Raw genomic sequence first — 23,897 nt, 5'->3', positions numbered from 1 at the left:
CACAATTACTTTATCTTTAAACAGATTATCCACTGGATTATAATACTGTGGAAGATAAATCTTCAAAAAATATTCTTGGTTCTGCTACAAGTGAGTATTTTGAGATTACCTGTTTCCACTATTAACATGTTTCTGGTGTAGTTTAGGGTTCTTCTTTTCCCAGTAGTGAACCTGAATTGAAATAAACGATAATGGCTGGGCCAGGAGTTTGGCTTAGTGGTAGGAGTGCTTGCCTAGCATGCACAAAGACCCAGGTTCAATTCCTTGGTACCACATACATAGAAAAAGCCAGAAGTGGTGCTTTGGCTCAAGTAGAAGAGCTCTCGCCTTGAGGAAGCTGAAGGACAGTGCTCAGGCCCTGACTTCAAGCCCCAGGACTGGCCAAAAAAAAAAAAAAAGGCTTTTGAAGTATTTCTATAGAAACTAGGCGGGAAGTACAGATGTAAAAGAAGAAGAGAGGAAAAAATACTATTGTAATAAAAATGCTTCAACTCTAAGCATGCAGATCATTGAGAACAGTATTTGTAATGAAGAAGAGAGTATAAAGTATTTGGAACAACAGTTACTAAAGAGGTACAACATCAGTAAGTTTTACTGATTTTAACAGAAATAAGAATTTGTTCATCTAGATATAGTGATATGATTAGTTTCCTGTCTAATTAGAAAATATAAACTCTACTCCTACCCATGCCAACAACTGTATCAAGACAATATATCCTTTGTAAGTTAAATGAATGATTTGAGATACCTAGGAGTATGTGAACCTAGCAGTGGGCTAGTTAATAGAGCTTACTGGGAGACCTTTAGCCACTGACTCATTATTTTTCTGTAGGATGTTTTAATATTTTTCATAATTTTTGAAGATAAACTGGTAAAACTTTCCCTTTTATATGAAGATTAATAACTGGTGTTAATAAAAATAAATCATAATGAATAGATGACAAGATGTTTGTATTTTTCAGTTGTTACTGAACTGAATTGCTGAACCAATTTGAATATGGATACTTGCTTTTTAAGCTTTTTAGAACATAGGTAGATCATTTTTAAGGCTATGTATATGGAGCTTTGAGTCATTTCTCTTTCTTCCCCTCCCCACCCCTTCCTATTCTTCTCCTCTCCCCCATAGAAGATTGTATACTTAATTGGAGTTTTTCTGGGATAGAAAGAAACACTTTAAATTCTCTGTCTCTCTCTCTGTCTGTCTGTCTGTCTGTCTCTCTGTCTGTCTCTCTCTCTCTCTCTCTCTCTCTCTCTCTCTCTCTCTCTCTCTCTCTCTCTCTCTCTCTCCCTCTCCCTCTCCCTCTCCCTCTCCCTCTCCCTCTCCCTCTCCCTCTCCCTCTCCCTCTCCTCTCTCTCTCTTCTCTTTCTCTCTTTTCTCTCTCCCCTCTCTGCTGCAACTGTTTTGCTCATTGCTATCCCTCTACCACTCTGAGCCAGAGCCACTTCTGGTTTTCTAGTGTTTAATTAGAGAAGAGTCTTTCAGGGACTCTTCTGCTAGGGCTGGTTTTGAACCATGATCTTCAGATCTCAGCCTCCTGAGTAGGATTATAGGTGTGAGCCACCAGTGCCCAGTTTTTTATACATTCTTGCACAAGAAGAATCTCTTTATATAATATATAGCTCTTTTCATATCAGTTCAATATATCTGGTTTTACCTTATTATTAACCTTCTGATTTTAGATCTTAGCCATTACTTTAAAATAGGATTAGTTGTCCTTTAGTTGATGATACAGAAAATTAGGTGCATTTACTATCATGTGATGTGGTTTATTTAGGAGTGAAAGACATACATCTATTACCTGTATATGATATGTCATTATTCTGCTGCTTACATAACTTAATGCTGCTGAACTCCTTCCAAGGAATCACCATTTTTATGTAGTTAGGAAATAGCACCATACTAAAAGATTTCTGACTTCTGATGGTTATCAGAAAGGAGAGAGCGGGCCGGGAGTTTGGCCTAGTGGTAGAGTGCTTGCCTAGCATTCACAAAGACCCATGTTCGATTTCTTGGCACCACATACATAGGAAAAAGCTGGAAGTGGTGCTTTGGCTCAAAGGTAGAGCTCTAGCCTTGATAAAAAGTCCAAGGACAGTGCTCAGGCCTTGAGTTCAAGCCCCACTGGCAAAAAAAAAATGAGAGAAGACCTAACAAAGGAAATTAGTAGCTTACTATAGTTCCAGAAAAAGTCTTTTGATATTCTAGGTTTTACTTTTCTTTCTTAATATGAGGTTAAATCCAGGATGCCATTGAAACCTAAATTGATTGTATCAGTGAAGAAAATTTTCTTAATTTTAATCCCATTTTTAATGTATTGTTTACATAGAATCTTATTTTGGTCCTACATTTTGGATCTTTCTCTTTTAATGTGTGTGTATCTCAGTAATACATCATTTCTGTTAAACTGATGTCTGGAAAAACAGTCCACTTACTTACCTTCCAATATTATAGGTGCCATAAGAATTTGTATTATAAGGTACTTTTAATGGGTAGAAATTAGTTGAGGTGAAGTATGGAAAGTGGGATTAAATAAGACTTCTACTCCTTGAATTTTCTGAATAATAGGCAATATAAGCTGAGTAGTAAGATTTTATTGTCACAAAACTCATTGTATCCTAATAGTCTTTGAAAAGTTTGAGACTGTTCTTAAGACTATTGTTAGCCACAGCCTCCAAGATGGAATAATTTTAAGGAGCAAGTAATAAAATAGAATTGGGTCAAAGAGCTCATCTCTGTCATGAGAATATTCAGGCTTGGTGTTTCTAAATCTGCTTGAAATTGGCTTATTCAGAACTTGATTCTTTTGTTTTGTTTTTCCCCTTGTGAATGTCAGGTAAGCACTTTGCAACTGAGTCCTTACATTCCCTACATTCCTCAACTCTTGTCTTCTTGAGAAATTATTCCTATAAATGGGCCAGGATAGTTCCAAACTCCCAGATGGCCCCAAACTCATCATTCTTATACTCTACCTCCTAAGTATTTGAATCACATGTGGGCACCATGACACAGATTTTATTGTTTAGAATAAAATTTATTATTTTAATCCTAATAGAAAACCATTTTTCCTTACCATTGAGAATAGATTTTACTATCCCTTACTTTAAATACTTAGAGCCAGAAATATTTCACACCTTGTATTTTGGAATATTTGCATATACCTAGTTAGATATCTTGGAGATAGAACTTACATGTAAATACAAAATTCACTTGTTTCAAAAATACCTTAAAGGTAATTGTATACAGTAGTTTTAGTGGCCTGTATATAAGCCATCATGGAGGTCACCTGTGGAATTTTCTATTTGTGAAATGAGGTTAGCTCTCAAAAAATTTCAGGTTTTTGCCATTTTGGATTTACCATATTTGGATTAGAGATGTCCAATCTGTAGTTAGTACTCATAGGAAGTTAATGTTCTCAGAGTGTATTGCTTGTGATGAGACTTGGTTGTCAAAAAGCATACATACTACATATTTAGATGTTCTTACATTATTAATAAATTTTAAACATATTTATTGTTTTAAGAGAGTAGCCTTCTTAACTGTACACATGTCAATCTGGCAATAATTCTGCCTCATTTCTCTTGCTTATATTCTTTTACATCATTGAGAATTTTCATTAAGAACTCTCCATATTCACTCTGCTTTTCCTGTGTTTTTGTCATGTGGCTTTGCCAGATGAGTATGATACTCTCACACGTTTGCCTTTACTCCTAGCTTATGGTATGCATGCTTGTTATAATCTTCATATGTGCTAAGTTAGCTATGGATGTATATATGTTACAGACAAAATAGTTTTTTAAGTCAAGATATTTTATGACATTATATATACATAAATACATATGTACTACATACTTGTGAACATATATTTATGACTACATGGTTCTAAAAATAAAGAAACTGGACATGGTTATTCTTTATAGAAAGCTGACTAGACATTGGAAGAAACAGTGTTTTGATTGATTTCTCTTGATATGTTGTAGCATACATATAAACCTTTAGCCTTAGCACCATGGACAAGTTTTTTGTATGAATTCCCATATGGAAATGTTTGACCATAGAAGTATTTCATTCTAAAGGAGTGATGTGGGATGATCAATTTACCTAACTCAGAGGAGTTAACTATTTCAAGAGAAATTAATAAATTTAGTTTATGATTATATTTGAAGTCTTAAGTGGCCAGATTACATGATGACAAGTAATTATACATGTGACTGGAAGTTGAGAATTGTAAGCCTAAATATCTACAGTGCTGCTTTGTTTCAGAAGACAAAGCAAAACAAAAAGATTGGATTAATATAAAGGGTGAACATGAACATGGGGAAACTCTTTCCATATTGATGGTTGATTAAATGAGAATTTGCCAAATTTGCTTTGTTACTTACCTAATCCAGTGGTTCCTTGACATGACAGTGATAATTTTTTTTTTTTTTTGATCAGTCCTGGCTTGAACTCAGGGCCTGAGCACTCACTGTCTTTGGGCTTTCTCAAGGATAGAGCTCTGCCACTTGAGCTACAGCACCACTTCCAGATTTTTCTATGTATGTGGTACCGAGGAATAGAACCTGGGTCTTCATGCATGCTAGGCTAAAGCACTCTACCACTAGGCCAAACTCCGGCAAAATAAATAAGTTTTCAAAGAGTATATAGTATTGTCAGTCTTCCTTATTATATAACTAGTGCTAAAATGTTCATACTTTCTTTACACAGATTAACATATGTTCTTTTATTCAATTTTATAACAGTAAGTTTAAAATATGAGATAAGGTCTTTGAAGCACAAGAGATATATAGACTGTTTATTTCAAAATTTGATGTTTGTAAAGCAATCCTCTTTGGTTGGAGTATAAGGGTACTCATGTATAATGACAGTTGGACTTTATATTTGTGAAGATACAGGAACTTCCATTTCTGTATGCTAAAGCATCTTGTTTGCCTAAGTAAGAAGCAGAGTTCTCCATTTAGCAGCTTGCCATGTTTAAGGGCAAAATATTTTAAAATAGCACGTATGGAATGGAGGTGCTGCTTAAGTGAAAGAATACTGGCCTTGCTACATAAGGCTCTGAGTCCAGTATTCAAGAGTGCCAAAAATAAGTTTTTAAAAACAAGAAAAATTCCACACTTTTATTATTCTAATGACAATGCACCTCTATATTATTGTGTTTCAAATCATAGGATCACAGTTGTGAGAGATCAAAATAACTATCTACTATCTAGTCATCACCTTTAAAAGAGTAAATTTCCTACTACTTTCCCTTTCTCTGCAGCATTTACTGATAGGTCAGGTTCATGAGATAGTGCTCAGTTTGCTTCCACTGTTCATCATCTGTTAGATTTTTTTTTTTCCTTCAGTCCTTTCATGCTTTTCGTATCTCTGGTTTTCTTTGAAAATGTGGTGAAAACCCTGTTAGTCTCTTTTAAGGAGAGAGATTAATGGGAATATATCATTCTGGTGAACATTATATTCTGGTGTAATATCAAAGATTAAATTGGTTTAGAGGTTAATTTTCTCTGAAATTTCATCACATTCCTGTTTGTATTGTATTCCTGATCAATCACCATTTTTATATGTGGTCCTCATGTATAAATACATCTGTTTATATCAATATGGGAGTTTGTGCCACATGTATCCATTATCCAGATGTTCTCTGTAAAAAGAGAAGTCAGAATTACCAAGTATGCACATTGTTCTACCTACAATACTATTTTATGAATATGACTTAAAATTTATCTGCCCCCTTCCACCCAGCCTCATCTCCATCACCACCCAAATTACATTAGAACTGGTTGGTGTACTTTATCATCCTCAAAGTCTTGTTTTCTTGCCACATGAGTTTGTAAGTCATTCCAAAATTTGATTTTATGTAGTATTGCTTTGAAATTTGACATATTGATGATTGTTACATATTAATAATTGAAAATAATAAATTTATTCTCATTTCCTTTGGATAATCTCCCATTTTGTTTTTACTTATCATAATCACTCAAAGAAAATTTGCTTTTTAAAGAGTTTTTAGTTTGGTTAACCTGGAGAACTCTGTACTAGAGCATTGAAACACAGAGTTTGGTAAAATGTGTACAACACAATATATTAAAATTTTAAATTCCTTGTGAATGTAAGTTCAAATTTATGCTTTACACTTCAGCTAAAATTAATTTGTGTCCAATATTGGACTTCAGTGATAAGGTAAATAAAGGTAATTCGTTTAAGAAAAGGCAAAAGACTATTATAAGTGGTTTTTTGACTGATAATTACAAGAGAATATTTAGGTATATTGGTATTTTTTTCTGATTGAATTTTTAGATGCCATTCTAAATATGGTGAATATTGCTGCTAATATACTGGGAGCAAAAACTGAAGACTTGACAGAAGGTACTTAATCATTTTATGGCTCTTTTAAAATAGCTGGTACTCCAGAAAAGGAGTAAGCCAAAAATTGAATTTTCACTTACAAATTGAGAAAGGACTCAGAGGAACTTAATGGTTTTGTATTATTCACTATTTATTTGAGTTTTACAAGTTCTTTTGTATAGAAGGACACTGCATAAACTTCATAAACTGATTTTTTGATTGGTAAAAATTCCTTCTTGAGATTTTGATACCCTATTAACACTTCAAATTGCTTACTTTTTAGTACCAAATGACTAATCTATATAGAAAACCATATTTTTTCTTTACAAAACAGCCAATGATATTAGTAGGAAAAGAATTACTTGTTTCAAAAAAATAGTTCCAAATGCAAACTTAATAAAAATGAGCCAGTTTATTTCCTATTATTTACTCTATCAGGTGTAGTAGGCATGTAAGATTATATAAAATGTATAGTATCCTATATATTTTAATTATCTTAGAAGTTAAGAAATATGCATTACTTATAGTTATGATCTGTGAGGTCATCTTTCTAGTAATATGCAGATTTGATTTTTCTTCTCCACAGAAGCTAAAGTTCTTTATTTGTGATAGCAAAATATTTTCATGGTATAGCTTTTAAAAATTGAATTCAATATGGCATCTTTCTTAAAATAGGAAATAAAAGTATATCTGAGAATGCCACTGCCACAACTGCCTCTAAAATGCCTGAGTCAGCACCTGTTTCAACTCCTGTTTCATCACATGAGTAAGTTATATGCGATATTAGATTTCTGTTCTAAAATGGAGAGCTGGCTATATTAGTATAAGAAAAAGGAACTCATGTTTTATAATTGAAAAGATCATTGATAGAAAGTTTTGTGTCATAGGACAGACATTCTGTATTCATTTAAAACACTTTTGTGAGTTGCTTCTTGTTAGTGAGTATGTATATTAATATATTAGGAATGCACTTCATTCCATGTGAAACATTTGATTTTGTTTTTTATTGGCAGTTGCGCTTGAACTCAAGGCCCGGGCACTGTCTCTGAGCCTCTTTGTGTTCAAGGCTAGTGTCACACTGCCATTTCTGGCTTTTTCTGAGTAATTTATTAAAAATAGGAGTCTCATAGAGACTTTTCTGCTTGGGCTGGCTTCAAACCTTCGCTTTCTGCGTAGCTAGGGTTACAGCCATGAGCCACTGGTGTCCAGCTGTTTTGATAATTATATATTACTTTCATTATTTACAACATTTCTTATTAAAAATATTTCTTACTGAAAGTATTCCCTTACTGGAAATAATTATGCCAACATAGGCTTAAGGACAAATTTTGAAGGCCCCTTTGTTTTTCTTAAGTTCAAGTTTATAAATACTTAGAATTACTTCTATGTGATGCTTCCAGAACTACAATGAATATAACTGGAATACTTACATTATGTGTTTGCTATGCAGTAAACCTTTCATAGGTGTTTTCTTTCTCCGTTGATTTGTGTAGTAGATCTTTTGTGGGGTGGCATTCAGTCAGGGACACACACACACACACACACACACACACACACACACACACACACACACACACACACACACACACACACACACACACACACACACACACACACACACACACACACACACACACACACACACACACACACACACACACACACACACACACACACACACACACACACTTGCGTAACTGATAAAAATATCCTGGTAATTTTGGTGTTTTCTGCCAGAGATGATTTTTGGTAGTTCATAGTTCAATAGCTTCTTATTATAGATAATTAGCTCCTAATGATTTGGGTTATTATAGATCACGTTATTGTAGATAATTACAGTTGTAGGAAATGCTTAAGGAGATCAAATACTTGAATTTAAAATAGTTCAAGTTAGTAGATAATGAAAACTATAGTGGATGTGCTTAGAACTGTAATTCCTAAGAATCATGCTAATCCAAAAATGAGATTTTTGTGCATAGTAAAAAAAAAAATTCATGTCCTTCTATACATAAACTGACAGTGATCAAAGATGTTTATTAGATGATTAAAAAGAAAATATAGCATACAGGTAGTGGATTCCTAGAGGGATCTAAGAAATGTATTGGGGATAGAAAGTGTCTTGGTGTTTCTGTTTATGTGGGATTACTGTAATTGCTATTCTTGATTTTATAGCCATCTTCAGATAATACTATGTCTTATTTTACAAAACTAAGAATAATTACATATATGCACACACATCCACACATAGTACAAATATTTGTTGAAAGAGAATCATACCAAACTAATTAGCAAGCCACTCTACTCCATGTTAGAAAAATTGTAAATAGATGCTACATGCTGGTGGCTCACGCTTGTAATCCTGTAGCTACTCTGGAGGCTGAGATCTGAGGATTTCAGTTCAAAGCCAGCCTGGGCACTAAAGTCCATGGTACTCTTACCTCCAATTAACCACCAGAAAACTGGAAGTGGTGCTGTGGCCCAAGTGGTAGAGCACTAGCTTTGAGTTGAAGAGCTAAGGGATAGGGCCCAGGACCAGAGTTCAAACCCCATGACCCACCAAAGAAAAAAAAAGAAAGAACAAAAAATTGTAAATAGATATCTTCATATTTTTATTTGCTACTTTGTGTTTCAAATATTTATACTGATTATGTTATAATCTTTTGATGAAAATAAATAAAATGAGAACATTGCAAACAGATTTACTGTTAACAATGATTAGGAAAAGCTGGTTTACTATCTTAGATTTAGGTAAGTTTGGTGTGTGTGTGTGCGTGCGCGTGTGTGTGCGTGCGCGTGTGTGTGCGCGCGCGTGTGTGTGCGCGCGCGTGTGTGTGTGTGTGTGTGCAATCACGCATGTGCTTATCTTGGTTAAAATAGAGACAGTGGCATATAAGTTACTATTTACCAAGGCTAGTTTAATTTTTTTCCTTTCTCATCCCACATTTTTCCATTTTAAACATCATTATTTTGTTGATGTTAGGCAGTATGTTGCTTGAATATATCTGAAATGTTATTAGGTATTACATAAATATTTATATAGCTACAAATATCTTTCTAAAAAAGGCATTCCCTAATTATAGTTTAATTTTATTTTTCTGTGATATTACTTACTCCTTTTCCTACTGTTGCTATTGTAACATTCATTTTCATTTGTAGACATTTTCTCTTAGTAATTTTTTCTTTTTTTTTGCCAGTCCTGGGGTTGGACTCAGGGCCTGAGCACTGTCCTTGGTCTTTTTCTCAAAGTTAGAGCTCTACCGCTTGAGCCTCAGCACCATTTTTGGCTTTTTTCTATGTATGTGGTACTGAGGAATCGAACCTAGGTCTTCGTGCATGCTAGGCAGGCACTCTACCACTAGACCAAACTCCCGACCCCTCTCTTAGTAATTTTAAAAGCAGACCAATTTGTTTATGAAGATAGTTTTGTTATTGATGTTACCTTATTTTTAAGATAATGCTGTTTGTACTAGAAGGCTTCACTCAGAGAATACCTTTATCTTGAGAAGAACTACATGTAATATAATTTATAATCCTGTTTTCACTTGTTCCAACTGTCTCTTCCCCATGTTCTAATGTATACTCTGGAACTAATGATGGGATATTTTTAAACTGGCATGATTAAGTTTATGATATGCCAGGATTTTGATTAACATAGTAGTATATATGGCTTTTGATAAAATCTGAAATCACAGGGGTTTTTTCTCCTGAAGGCAGATAATCTCGTGTGTGTGTGTGTGTGTGTGTGTGTGTGTGTGTGTGTTGAAATTTCATACATTGTCTACAGAAATACTATGTTTGAAAAACATAGCTGCCTTTTCAAGATAGCAATTCAAGTACAGAATGCATTCATAAGCATTAAGAATCCTGCATTTTAGGGGCTGGGAGTTTGGCCTAATGGTAGAGTGCTTGGCTAGCATGCATGAATACCCGGGTTTGATTCCATGGTACCACATACATAGAAAAAAGCCGGAAGTGGTGCTGAGGCTCAAGTGGTAGAGCTCTAGCCTTGGGAAAGTCCAAGGACAGTGCTCAGGCCCTGAGCCCAAGCCCAAGATTGGCAAAAAAAAAAAAAATTCTGCATTTTAGTTTTAGCTCTATTTAGTATCTAGAATCTGTTATAGTTCTGAAGCTTATAAAGATTTGGTGAATGTTTTTGGGAAGAGAGATACCCATACATTCTGGGAGTAGAAGTACTCACAAATAGTTCTTAGATTCTAAAGAGCAAATTTGATATGGTAAATAGATTGTTTCCATTTTTAAGGAATTTTTTAAACATAATGTAAATATTTTACAGGGAGAAATTCATCCAGCATGATATTTGAGTTTCTTCTGTAATCCCAGCCTTTATCTAAAATCTGTACTTATTTGCTTAGACATTTTAACTTTAGACTTCTAATTAAAGCTATCTATAATGATGATATGTATTTCTAGGATCTTAATCACTGAGCCACGTGTACATGACACAGATCCATCAATACCAGATACTCCAAAAGAGAGTCCCATTGTACAACTGGTCCAAGAGGAAGAAGAGGAGACAAGTCCATCCACAGTGACTCTTCTGGGCAGTGGTGAACAGGAGGATGAATCATCACCTTGGTTTGAGTCCGAATCACAAATATTTTGTAGCGAACTGACCACAGTTTGTTGCATTTCTAGTTTTCCAGAGTACATTTATAAATGGTGTTCAGTTAGCATTACCCTTTATCGGCAGCGCAGCAGTACCGCTGTTAATAAAGGCAAAGATGCTTTTCTCCCAGATCAGCCACCATTACTACATCCTGCAGAAACCCTAGATGTTTCAGTATTGCAACTTCCAAGTGAAGACTTAGATAGTAAGAATGTGGAAAGGGAAGCCGAACCTGTTGTTGTTGGTGACTTAAATAGTGTACACCAGGGGGATCTAGTGAATCACACTGTGGAGGCAATTGAACTTGAACCAAGCCAGCCTCAAACTCTTTCTCAGTCTCTTCTCTTAGCTGTTACTCCTGAAATGAATTCATTGTCTAAAATAGAAGGATCGGAGTCTGTTAAACACGAAGCAGGACCATCGCAAGTGATTCTCCAAGAGAGTTCTGTTGTGGTTGATGATGAGACAGAAAAAAAGACTGAGAGTTTTAGTACTATAGAGAAGCTGACTGTTATCTATGAAACTAAAGCTAATGAGGTAATAGACATTATAAAAGAAGACATGACCTCCATGCAAATTATCGCAAAACCTTCAGAAACAGTAATGCCACCTATAAGCACAGTCACCATAACACAGAGTGAAGATGGAGAAACCAAAACAAACATAGTCGACACACCAAAGCAAATTTTGACTTCTACTGTAGATTCTTCATTACCAGAAGTAAAGGAGGAAGAACAGTCTCCAGAAGATGCTCTTTTGAGAGGATTACAAAGGACTGCTACAGATTTCTATGCTGAATTGCAAAATTCTACAGATCTAGGATATGCTAATGGAAATCTTGTACATGGATCAAACCAAAAGGAATCCGTGTTTATGAGACTTAATAATCGTATTAAAGCCTTAGAAGTGAATATGTCTCTTAGTGGTCGATACCTAGAGGAACTTAGCCAAAGGTAAGCTTTATTATGACTTAGTGTATAACTCATTTTAAATGTTGAATTTAGCAGCAGACTATGATCTGGGACTACAGAAAATGATAACATAGTAAGCAGATTTAAGCTAGAGAAAGAAAGCTAACCTGATTGCTGTTCATTTGCTTGAGGAATTTATTTTCTTTTTCAAAAAAAGTTTTAGAAGTACTTAGTACTTACTGGCACCACAGCATCTTTACTAGTAGTATGATAACAAATTTGAACTATGAATTTTCTGTCTTCTCTCGTAATGTTCTTTCTTTTTTCTTTTTGGTTGGTCATGGGGCTTAAACTCTGGGCTGGGCATTGTCCCTGAGCGCTTCAGCTCAAGGCTACTGCCCTACCCCTGGAGCCAGAGCCCCATTTCTGGTTTTCTAGTGGTTAATTGGAGATGAGTCTCTCAGTGTTTAGTACCTGGGCTGGCTTTGAACTGCTATCATCAGATCTCAGCCTCCTGAGTAGCTAAGGATTACCGGCATGAGCCACTGTGCCCGGTTAATTTTTTTTTTTTCTTTTATTGTTGCTCAAACTTGTCTTGAACTCCTGGGCTCAACTGATCTTTCCACTTGAGCCTTTTAAGTAACTGGGACTATAGATTTGCACCATTTTTCCTGTCTTTACATTTTCTTTCAGTTGTTTTTTTAGCCATTATACTCTGTTCCAGAGACTATATGGAAAAAGTATAGATACCTAAGACTTGCAGTAGAACTTGAACCCAGAAACCATTTAAGAGCTTTGATTAGGTCACCAAGAGTAGATTAAACGAAATGACTAGGTAACATTCTCAATTATGCTTTGAATAAGTCATGGAATCTTGACTCTAACTGTAGTTTATGTGCTGTGTCTAAATACTGGAGGCAATGCTTAATATGCATTGTATAATAATTTTAGGACTCCGGGGGGGAGGGTAAAGGGTACCAAGACATGTGAAAGGGTATCAATGTATATGAATTAATGCACCTTCTATATGGCAAATATCATGTAACCCTTTTATTAATTACAATAAAAAATTAAAAAAAATAATTTTAGGACTCCAGACATAGTCTTCCCTTTTTGATGCTTGTGTATCTTTGTACTGTTCTTTTGTTTTGTTTTATTTTTTTAATATTTTTATTGTATTTAATAAAAGGGTTACATGATATTTGCCAGATAGAAGGTGCATTAATTCACATACATTGATACCCTTCCACATGTCTTGGTCCCCATTACCCTTCCCCCCACCCCCCCCTCCTGGTTTTCCCCCCTTCCTTGTCCAATTTCAAGTAACCAAATACAAATGTATCCAATATATCAGATAACAAAGTGAGATATTGTAACAATATGAGATAACAAAGGAACAGCAAAAGAGATGAGAGATAACATAGCACCTTAAGGACAGCAATCATTCGTTATATGGCTTTTGTTTCAATATCCTGGAGGTCCATTCAATTAGCTTCATACTATATGGCCTTATGTATCAAGTTTTTGCTCTATTGCAAATCTTTGCTATTGGAGCCCAAGGTTTCTACTGGTTATGATGAATGAGGGAAACCATTGAGCCTAAGTTCCTTTGAGTCTGGCTTACTTCGCTTAATATTATTTTTTTCTAAGTCTTTCCATTTCCTAACAAATGGGGCGATAATTACTGTAAGTGTCCAATTTCTGTCATTAGAGCAGATCTTTTGCATACATTAAATATCCAGAGTTTTAAAAACACTACAATTTCTTACTCTTTTAAAATTAAAATGCTTCTATATTTATATAATTTTTCAGTGAATTACATGCATAGGTACCTACCCATCTTGCCACTTCATACCTTCTCGTCCTTCCCTAGTTGACAGGAACTACAGGAATTATTAATTTTTTGTTGTTGTTGCCAGTCCTGTGCTTGAGTTGAGGGCCTGAGCACTGTCCTTGGACTTTATCAAGGCTAGAGCTCTACCACTTGAGCCTCAGCACCACTTCTGGCTTTTTTCTATGTATGTGATACCGAGGAATTGAACCCAGGTTTTCATGCATGCTAGGCAAGCACTCAACCACTAGCCAAACTCCCGGCCCAGGAATTATTAAATTTTACATGCCAGTGAGATGCATAGACTTGCTGTTCAGGTTGCTAATACCTCAAGGATCTGCTCTGTACATGTTTCTGGATAAGTCATTTCAAGAAAGATTGATTTTTACATACCAAAATCAGAAGGATATTTTCAGAACTAAATGAGTGTATAATTAAAATTAATCTAATTCTTACTCTGTAGGTACCGTAAACAAATGGAAGAAATGCAAAAAGCTTTCAATAAAACAATAGTAAAACTTCAGAATACCTCAAGATTAGCAGCGGAGCAGGTTGGTTTCTTCATCCTAAAATTTTTTTCTATTGAGACATAGTATTATACATCTTTATGGGGTATCTTATTCAATATATGCAGTAGTTACATCAGTACTAATAATCTTTTTCTTCAATTAATCATGTTTTGGGCTATGAATTTAGTATTGTTATAATTTTGAATATACATTATAATAGTTTGCCACTATGCTAAAGAAACATCACAAGCTGGGTGCTGTGGCTCATGCCTATAATCCTAGCTATTCAGGAGACTGAGATCTGAGGATCATGTTTCAAAGCCAGCCTGGGCATGAAAGTCTGGTGACATTCTTATCTCCAGTTAACCACCAGAAGACTGGAAGTGGCTCTGTAGCAGCTCGGGGACAGTGCCCTGGCACTGTACCTCAATTGATTCTTGCATTTTGTTTTTCGTTGTCCCTCATTAAACTTATTTTGATCTCCCTATGTACTTCTTTGTCTATAGTAAACACTATCCCATTCTACAGGTTCATCTTAGTTTCCATAATGAGTGAAAAAAACACATGGTTTATCCTTTCTCTTGTTAATAACCTACACTTCCATCCATGTTGCTACTGACAAGATTTCATTCTTTTTTATGCGTATGAATAGGATTCCATTGGTAAAAATATATCTTTTTTTTATCCATTCATCATTGAAGGGACTTTTAGTTAATTGCTTATTTTAGTGGTTGTAAATAGGGGCTACAATAAACATGGGGTTTCGAAGTACTTCTTTGATTTAATAGTTTCATGTCCTTTGGTTATCTATAATATAATACTTAGTAGTAAAATTGTTGGATCATATAGTAGTTCTGTGTTTAGGGTTTTTTTTAAATTTTTAATCAAGTAAGTAGTTGTACAAAGAAGTTTCCCGAGTGGTTTAATAGAGCAGTTTATGAATATTATTTTATTTTGGTCCTGGGGTTTGAACTCAGAGCTTGGGTGCTGTCTCTAAACCTCTTTGTGCTCAAGATTCACATGTTACCACTTGAGCTACAGCACCACTTCTGACTTTTTTCTGAGAAATTTATTGGAGATAAGTCTCACAGACTTCTCTGCCAGGATCAGCTTCAACCCCAAATCCTCAGATCTCAGCCTCCTGAGTAGCTAGGATTACAGGCATGAGCCACAGCACCCAGTGATTATAATTTATCTTGATCAGTGTACTTTTAATAAGTATACTGTGTTTTTTATCACAATAAAGAAACTTTATACTTAGCTTTTCTCAAACATTATTTGGGGCTAAGGGATGGTGAAGTCAAAGGCTTTACATTATAAGCTAATCCTTTGTTCATGGCACATTATTGCTGTGATTTTTCTCTTACTGGTTTGTTCTTCCATTATTGAGGCTTAAGACATCTTTACTTTTTGCTTACATTTTCTGACTACAGATTCTTTGTCAGAGATATGCTGTACAAATTCTTTCTTCTGATCCCTCACTAGTTTATTTTTTTTCAGTCTCGTATAGTATGGTTTGAAGATTAGAAATTTTTGATTTCATGAAGTCTAATTTATCATTTAAATTTATCATTGCCTTGTGAGGTCTCTGTCTAAAGTAAGCATTCCTTTATTTTCTTTTAGAAGTTTGATATTTTAGTTTTGAATTAGGTTTATGATCTGTTTTAGTTCACAAAATAAGCTGTGGCTCGAGTTGCTTTTTAAGCAAGGAATATGAAGTCACCTGAATATCCATTTATTTGTCCTAGCATCGTTTCTTGAAAGAAAAGAAAAAACACTGAATTTCCATTGCATTTTTTATTAAAAAGGAAAGCAACAAAACAGTTCACAGTACATATGTGAATCTATTTCAGGGTTCACATTTATTCTTTTGATTGGTAAATCTGTTTGTAATCTTACACCATAGTGTTGATTGCTATAGCAATGGTAACTGAGGTCAAGTACAGTTAACTTTGTATCTTTCCAAGGTTATTTAGTCTATCCTGTGTTTTGTTTTGTTTTGCTTTTCATTTCTATGTGGATTTTAAAATTAACATTTTGGTTTTCTTTTAAAAATGAAAACCTATTTGAATTTTGCCTGGGAGTATGTTGGATTTACAGGTCAATTTGGAGAATTAGCATCTTTAAAATATTCTGCCCTGTGAACACAGGGTTTACATATATGTTCATTAATTTAATGTAGTTATTTCTCTTTTGGCTTTATCTAAAGCATCTATCTTATATCCCAAAGATCTATAAAAGTGACTTCTAGTAATCTCATATATTAGCATTATTGGAAGTAAAGCCCCATTAGAAGTGTTAAGTAACCTTTTTTTCAGTGCCAAATTTATCAGAGCCAAATCTGAATTAGAATCCAAAGCAAATGATTTAATGGATCACTTTAGCATTTTATAAAGTTAAAGTAGGATAGAAAGTACCCCTAATTCATCTCAGTTACGCAAGTTAGTTTCACTTTTATGCATCTGTCCTCACATAGATAACCACAGTGAGACTTAAAACATTTTTAACTCTTAAATTTGAAGAAGTTAGGTTTAGAATAATGAATGACTATGTAGGCCTTTTATATCAGGTTAGTTTTAGATTTTCTTGACTTTTAACCTCTTTTCCTCCTTCCCACAATCATTAGTAACAGGTTCGAATTTTCTACCTTATATTGTTTCATAACTTGGTCTGAGATATAATTGCTTCAACTATGCATAAAATTTGTATTCTAAATAAGGGCATGTTTGTCCATTATACAAATTATAAATTTCAGAGCTATATAACAAATAGATTTAACTTTGTGGGATTTCTTTTAGTGGTAACAGTTTAGCATTAATTAGATGACTTTAGACGTTTGTGTTAAACCCTAGGTTCTGTTGTTAATTTTTACTATGAAAGAGAAAATTTTAAATCTTGGTATTGATTCTACTTTGTATCCAGAACTTTTGTATCCTGGGCGTGGGCACAGGGCCTGAGCACTGTCCTTGGGTTTTCTCAAAACTAGAGCTCTACCACTTGAGCCACAGCACCACTTCTGGCTTTTTTTCTATTTATGTGTTATCGAGGAATCGAACCTGGAACTTCATGCATGCTAGGCAAGCACTATGCCACTAGGCCAAACCCTCGGCTCCTGTATCCAGAACTATTCTTTTAAAATGTTTCAACAAATCTTCCTACCAACTGCTATGCTCTAGAAACAGTCAACAGAGAGAGACAACTTTTGTGTATGACTAGTTATACACTAGTCATAAGGAACCCGCTATAATTTGGAAAGTAATCTACAAGCTTTTACAGACTGTATACTAACGCAGTGAGTGGTTAAAAAAAGATGATTTTTGAGGGAAGAATTGATCAAAGATCCAAATTCTTTGAAGTTTTTGGTTTTTTTTCTAGAGAAAATTGATAATATCTATGTTTTGCAAGGATGTGGTAGTTTTCAGATCCCTTACTTAAATTTGAAGTAAAATGTGTAGATGAAACACAAAAACAAGTAATACTTAATCTTTTATCCCAGGACCAGAGGCAAACTGAAGCTATCCAGATACTACAGGCACAATTGACCAATATGACACAGCTTGTTTCAAACTTATCAACAACTGTAGCAGAATTAAAACGAGAGGTAATTATTACTGCTGCTATTCTAAGACGCAGTGCATTTATTAAGGTAGTCATAAGCACTGGCCTATAAACATGGGGCATGCTTCCTAAAAACTAATAATGCAAAAGTGATTTATGGAGCACTTTTTCAAAAACAGCAATATGTAGTGCTTTAAAGTTTTGAAATAAAATATTTTGTAAAATTTGACTTTCATAATTAAGGCTTTCCTGTAATACATGTATATGTTGTTCTGACAGTCCTTTGACAAAATGTTTCATGTATTTCATTTTTAACTTAGAAGGCTTATAAAATTGCTTATTCGCAGGGTACAAATTTCAGTGATTTTTAAAGTGCATATTCAGCAACTAGTGTATTATACATTGTGAGGCATGAGTTGTCAATCGTTGGTCCATATTACATTCACTAGTCCCAGGCCTCACAGGGTTATGTTCTAGAGAAAGGGTGGAATCCACATAGTGAATATATCATGAATACATAGATAGTAATTGCTATTTATAGTAAATGCTGTGAAGAGAATGAAATGTAAATGTATAGGTCAGAAGAAGTGGGAAGAAATGCCATTTTAGCTGGTGATCTCGGAAGACCTGTGAGAGTAAGTGGCCTCTTAGAACTAAGGAGGGAAAGTAAGAAGGCTAACAATGTTCAAGAAGTAATATACCCACTACCTGATGAATGTAACTATAACCCCTTTATACATCACCCTGACAATAGGAAAAAAAATAAAAAGAACTGAGTACTCAAGAGTACTTAGTATAGGTGCACAATTCCTGGTAGGAGAACAAACATATTACTAGCAGAATTAGACTCAAGATTAGAAACTGTGTGATATGTTTCAAAGCAGAAAGGAAGCTGGTGTAGCTGGAACTGAATGAAAGAGAAATGGGCTTAAGACTGGCAATGGCCAGTGATATTGGACTCATGTACACGATTTAGAGTTTGAATTTTATTCTGAGCAGTGAAAGTTATTGGGACATTAAAGAAATGATGTGAATCACTTTATTAATACTTAACATGTTGGGAATTGTTTGCTTGTTGCATTGTAGACCATTTGCTGTTGAAGTACAGTAAAAACAAACAGGAAAAAAAAACAGGCAATTTCGCTATCCTGGATTGGCTATGTTTCTAGAAATGGAGAATAATATATAACGTGCTGACACTATATTCCATAGTGAGGAAGAAGAATTAAGGATGGTTCTCAGATTTTTGCCTTAAATAGTGCTCAGTATTGCACAGTGGGAAAGACTAGAGGAAGTCAAATTATGACAAAAATGTTAATTGTCAGTGAACATAAGTGAGAGGTAGAAATAATAAATACATTCAGTGTACTGCTTTTGTAACTTTTCTATAAGTTTGAAACTTCTCACCAAAATCGATGGGAAAATAGCGGGAATATAAGCCATTACCTTGGTAGTTTGTTTTCAAAGTATGCTTCATTTATAGTTTTGCATACTTCGTTCTTTTTTAAATGACTATAGACATAATGTTTTATTACATAGATTAATATGTATCTATGACATACAAACCATCAGCCTAATTTTAATTATGTTCTAAAATCTAAGTGCCAGTGATTGTGTATAGAGATTCCCTTCTTAAATACTTGTTTGTTAAACACGTCATTTGAAATATGATATTAAAAATATTAAATTCTTTTTTCTTTGTTCTTATTTTGATTTTAATTTTTTCCATATATTTTTATTGTAATTAATAGAAGGGTTACATTATATTCAGCAGATAGAGGGTGCATTACTTCACATACATTGATACCCTTTTTTTTTTTTTTTTTTGGCCAGTCCTGGGCTTAAGCTCAGGGCCTGAGCACTGTCCTTGGATTTTTCTCAAGGCTAGAACTGTACCACTTGAGCCTCAGCACCACTTCTGGCTTTTTCCAAGTATGCGGTACCAAGGAATTGAACCCGGGTCTTCGTGCATGCTAGGCAAGCACTCTACCACTAGGCCAAACTCCCAGCCCATTGATACCCTTTTTCATGTCTTGGTCCCCATTTCCCTCCCCCACCCCCACCCCTCATCTTGTTTTTCCACCTTCCTTATCCAATTTCAAATAACCAAGTAAGCATATACATAATATATTAGATAACAAGGTGAAATACTGTAACAATATGGGATAACCAAGGGGCAGCAAAAGATATGAGAGATAACATAATACATTAAGGACAACAGTCACTCATTATATGGCTTTTGTTTCTATATCCTGGAGGTCCTTTCATTTAGCGTCATCTTATATGGCCTTATATATCTAGGTTTTGTTCTATTGTAAATCTGCTAGGGGAGCCCAAGGTTTCTACTGATTATGACAAATGAGGGAAACTATTGAGCATATGTTCCTTTGAGTCTGGCTTACTTACTATGATTTTTTTCTAAGTCTTTCCTAAATGCTACACAAATGCATACTTTGTTCTTTGAATTTTAGGTTCCACCATATTTATCCTAATATGATAAAATATGATTATTTCTGCTAAACTGTCTTCTCATCTTAGGTTTCCGATCGACAGAGCTATCTTGTCATATCTTTGGTTCTCTGTGTTGTCTTGGGACTGATGCTTTGTATGCAGCGTTGTAGAAGCACTTCTCAATTTGATGGCGATTATATTTCAAAACTTCCTAAAAGTAATCAGTATCCAAGCCCAAAAAGGTAATATTTGCATTGTATTTCACAGTTTTTTTTTCCCTTCATTGTGCTTTTCACATTTTTTGTGAATTTTGGAGCAAAGGATCACTGAAATAATTACTTTTCCTAATTATATTTTCCCATAATTTTGAAACCAAAATGCATCATTTGACTAGTGATACTGTTCTTCACTTGATGGCTATATGGACTTCAAATAGGAAAATAGAAACACTGATAGTAAGTGCATAAAATGCTTGAAAGATTTCAGGAGAGAAAAGTACTCAAATGTTGGATAGTCAGAGGAAGAGAATTACTGTCGTACTATAGTATCTGTAGACAAGAATATTTGGTGTACTTGTAATAGCAACAGTAGTGATTGCTGGTACATTAATTTAAATTTAGTCCCACAGTCTCCACACACCCTTATTTAACTACATAGTAAATTATTAGTGGTATAAGTATTGTGCCCAGTAATGATTTTTCTTAATGTGTTAGGTGTTTTTCTTCCTATGATGATATGAGTTTGAAAAGAAGAACTTCATTTCCACTCATCAGATCCAAGTCTCTACAGTTAACTGGCAAAGAAGGTAGATTTTTATGGAAATATAATACGTATAGCTATATATACATGAAAGTAGTTTATTGCTGGCATAAGTTTAATGGCAGTGTTGTTTGTGACCATCTGCAACAACAACAAAAATGAATGCAAGTAACCTTTGTGTTTGTGCTATGTCAAACCCAACTTTATCATTTCCACATTTTAAATATCTGTGTTCCTTTAAGAGCCCAAAAGTTGGGGAGGGGGACCTAGTTTATTTAAATAGCAATGGGTAGTTTTGTTTGCACATGCTCCTGTTTAGAAGTATTTCTTTTTAGAAAGGGATGGTTGAGAAAGTTCAGCAGATATGGAAAACCTGAATGTGCTCCCATAGCATCCTGTGCTTTTCTGCCTCCTCTTCCTGTACAGGTAGGACCTTTTTTGTCTCTAGTTTAGGACTGTGAGGCACTTTCTAGACAAAAATCTGGTTTGTCTCTTTTATAACCTGAAGTCTATAATGGGTTCCATTGTCTAATAGTCAATAAATACTTACATTTAAGTAGATAGATGTGTACTGGTTGGCTACTTTCCTAGTTCAGTGCCTTTGAAATTTCAGTGCCTTTGTAATTCGTGCTTATTAAAATAACTTATAAATTTGTCTTCATAGTAATATTAAAATAACCAATTAATCCTATGTCTCAGGATTGCTTTCTTAATTATCACTGGCTGTGCTTCCTGTTTTAGAATTGTATAACTAAGCAGCGTGTGTCAGTTAAGTCATTCAAATCTTTCCTGAGCTTCACTCATTTATTATAATTGATACTTTCAGATGTAAATCATTAAATATGTGTTTACTTAAAGGAGTAAATTTCCTCTTTCCTGCTGTTTTGTTTCTTTATTTTCCTTCTTCTGGTTGTTGTATCTTTTTAAATGAAATTTTTCTCTGAGGTATTATATATAAGAAAGTGTCATTAGAAATGTGATTAAAAAATAGAACATTGTCCAACACTTTGGAAACTTCTTTGTATTCTTTTAGTTACTACTTATCCCCTCCTAGAACAGTCAGTAGTTTGACTTCTAACTATAGTAAGATTTCTGTGCCCTTAAATATGTTTTTTATTCTGATTTCTGTTCAGTATTCCATTATACAAATACCTACCATACATATTCATTATTACATTTGGACTATTTTCGTTTTGGTCCTTTCATACAATTTTGGGAATTTATTGAATATTCTCCCAGAAATAAAGCAGTTCTTGGCTCACAGGGGATGTGTATGTTCAGCTTTAATAGTGTTTCCTTCCATATTTTCCCAGCAACTAGGTGAATTTGCCCTCCCATCACCTGTTTCATTTGTTCCACATATTAGTAAGCATGCAGTATTTCAGTTCTTATAGAGATTCTGTTGGAAGTATATGAATTGCTAATTTGAGTTACATTCTTGAAGAAATACACTAATAGTGGGGGGTGGGGGGGAGGGCAATGGGTACCAAGACATGTGAAAGGGTATCAATGTATGTGAATTAATGCGCCTTCTATCTGGCAAATATCATGTAACCCTTTTATTAATTACAATAAAAATATTAAAAATGAAAATTCAAAAAAAAAAGAAATACGCTAATATTACAGCTTTTTCCTTTTTATCATTTCTGGTTTGTGAAATTTTGTCTGTTATTTCTTTTCTAACTCTTTAAGGCCTTTACGCTTAATAATAGATTTTACTTCTGTTTTAAACAATTATGTAAACTTAGCTTATCATTATAGTTAAAGTTATAGTGAAAGATTTGACTTTAATTATGAATCCACTATTCATGTCTTCATACGTTTAAATATCTTGTGGCATTTATCACAGTCTAGTTGATTTTACCTAATTTTTTCTTCCAAGCTCTGTCAGAATGAACCAGGCCTAGTTTTTTCATGTAATCAAGGCAAAAAAAGTGTTATCTAACACTTATTTTCAGTGTGCAATTCAATAATGTTAAGTTCTCATTACTTAAAATATGTCTCTATATGTTCATCTTGTAAACCTGAAACTGTAGGTCTGTTAAATAAGAACTCCTCTTTCCATTTAACCTGTTGTTAATTTTGCATGTATTTTCTGTTTCTATGGATTTAACTACTTTAGATACCCCATGTGTGTAAAGTATTCATCTGTAATACGCTTATTTTACATAACATGTCCTTAAGGTGTAGTTATGCTGTAACTTGTGGTTAGATTATTTATTTTTTATTTTATATATATATTTTTTGTTGGTCATGGGATTTGAACTCTGGGCCTGGGCACTGTCCTTGAGCTCTTCAGCTCAAGGCTAGTGCTCTATCACTTGAACCACAGCACCACTTCTGGTTTTCTGGTGATTAATTGGAGATAAGAGCCTCACAGACTCGTGCCCAAGCTGGCTTTGAACTGTGATCTTCAGATCTCCGCCTCCTGAGTAACTAGGATTACAGGCGTGAGCCACTGGACACCTAGTTTGGATTTTTTTTTTAAGTAAAATATGTGTTTATATGTATGTACCACATTTTCTTTATCTGTCTTTAGATGGATATTTAAATCACTTTCCCTCTTGGCTGTTGTGAACAGTTCTTCTATGGGTGTACAAATATCTCTTCAAGTTATTGCTTTTAGGATTTAAACCTAGAAATGAGATTGCTGGGTCATATGATAAGTAGTTCTGCTTTTAATCTGTTTTTGAACCTCCATCTATTTCCCATTGTTTATTATGTCACTTTACAGTCCTATCACCAGCACATCCAATTTCAACACATCATCAAGGATATATATATATTGTTTTTCTTTTTAAATAATACCCATACTAATGGACATGAGATACCTTATTTTGCCTTTGATTTACATTTCTCTGCTGATTAATAATAGACAAGTAGATATTTTCAGCATGATTGTTGG

General features: G+C 34.4%; 1 protein-coding gene across 8 annotated transcripts in view; it reads left to right on the top strand.

The window, feature by feature from the left end:
• Positions 1 to 23,897, top strand: part of Suco (SUN domain containing ossification factor) — an 89,730-nt gene that overhangs the window by 41,547 nt on the left and 24,286 nt on the right. For 6 of the 8 annotated variants that reach the window (XR_016536834.1, XR_016536833.1, XM_090340423.1 and 3 more), the window contains 8 exons: positions 25 to 90; positions 6,299 to 6,367; positions 7,022 to 7,112; positions 10,778 to 11,926; positions 14,179 to 14,266; positions 17,721 to 17,825; positions 20,321 to 20,475; positions 20,947 to 21,038. Coding sequence is in view for 4 of the 8 variants with exons in the window: in XM_090340423.1 (XP_090196549.1) it covers positions 25 to 90; positions 6,299 to 6,367; positions 7,022 to 7,112; positions 10,778 to 11,926; positions 14,179 to 14,266; positions 17,721 to 17,825; positions 20,321 to 20,475; positions 20,947 to 21,038 (1,815 nt within the window). In the remaining 4 variants the exon portion in view is untranslated. Of the gene's footprint in view, positions 1 to 24; positions 91 to 6,298; positions 6,368 to 7,021; positions 7,113 to 10,777; positions 11,927 to 14,178; positions 14,267 to 17,720; positions 17,826 to 20,320; positions 20,476 to 20,946; positions 21,039 to 21,327; positions 21,419 to 23,897 lie in introns of all 8 variants that reach the window. The other 2 variants (XR_016536835.1, XR_016536836.1) reach the window with 1 other exon arrangement.

The sequence above is a fragment of the Megascapheus bottae genome, chromosome 10 (assembly GCF_031878675.1).
Source record: "Megascapheus bottae isolate mThoBot1 chromosome 10, mThoBot2.hap1, whole genome shotgun sequence".
NCBI classification, from domain to species: domain Eukaryota; kingdom Metazoa; phylum Chordata; class Mammalia; order Rodentia; family Geomyidae; genus Megascapheus; species Megascapheus bottae.
The sequence above is the reverse complement of the archived record's forward strand: the minus strand, read 5'-3'. Positions and strand labels throughout refer to the sequence as shown.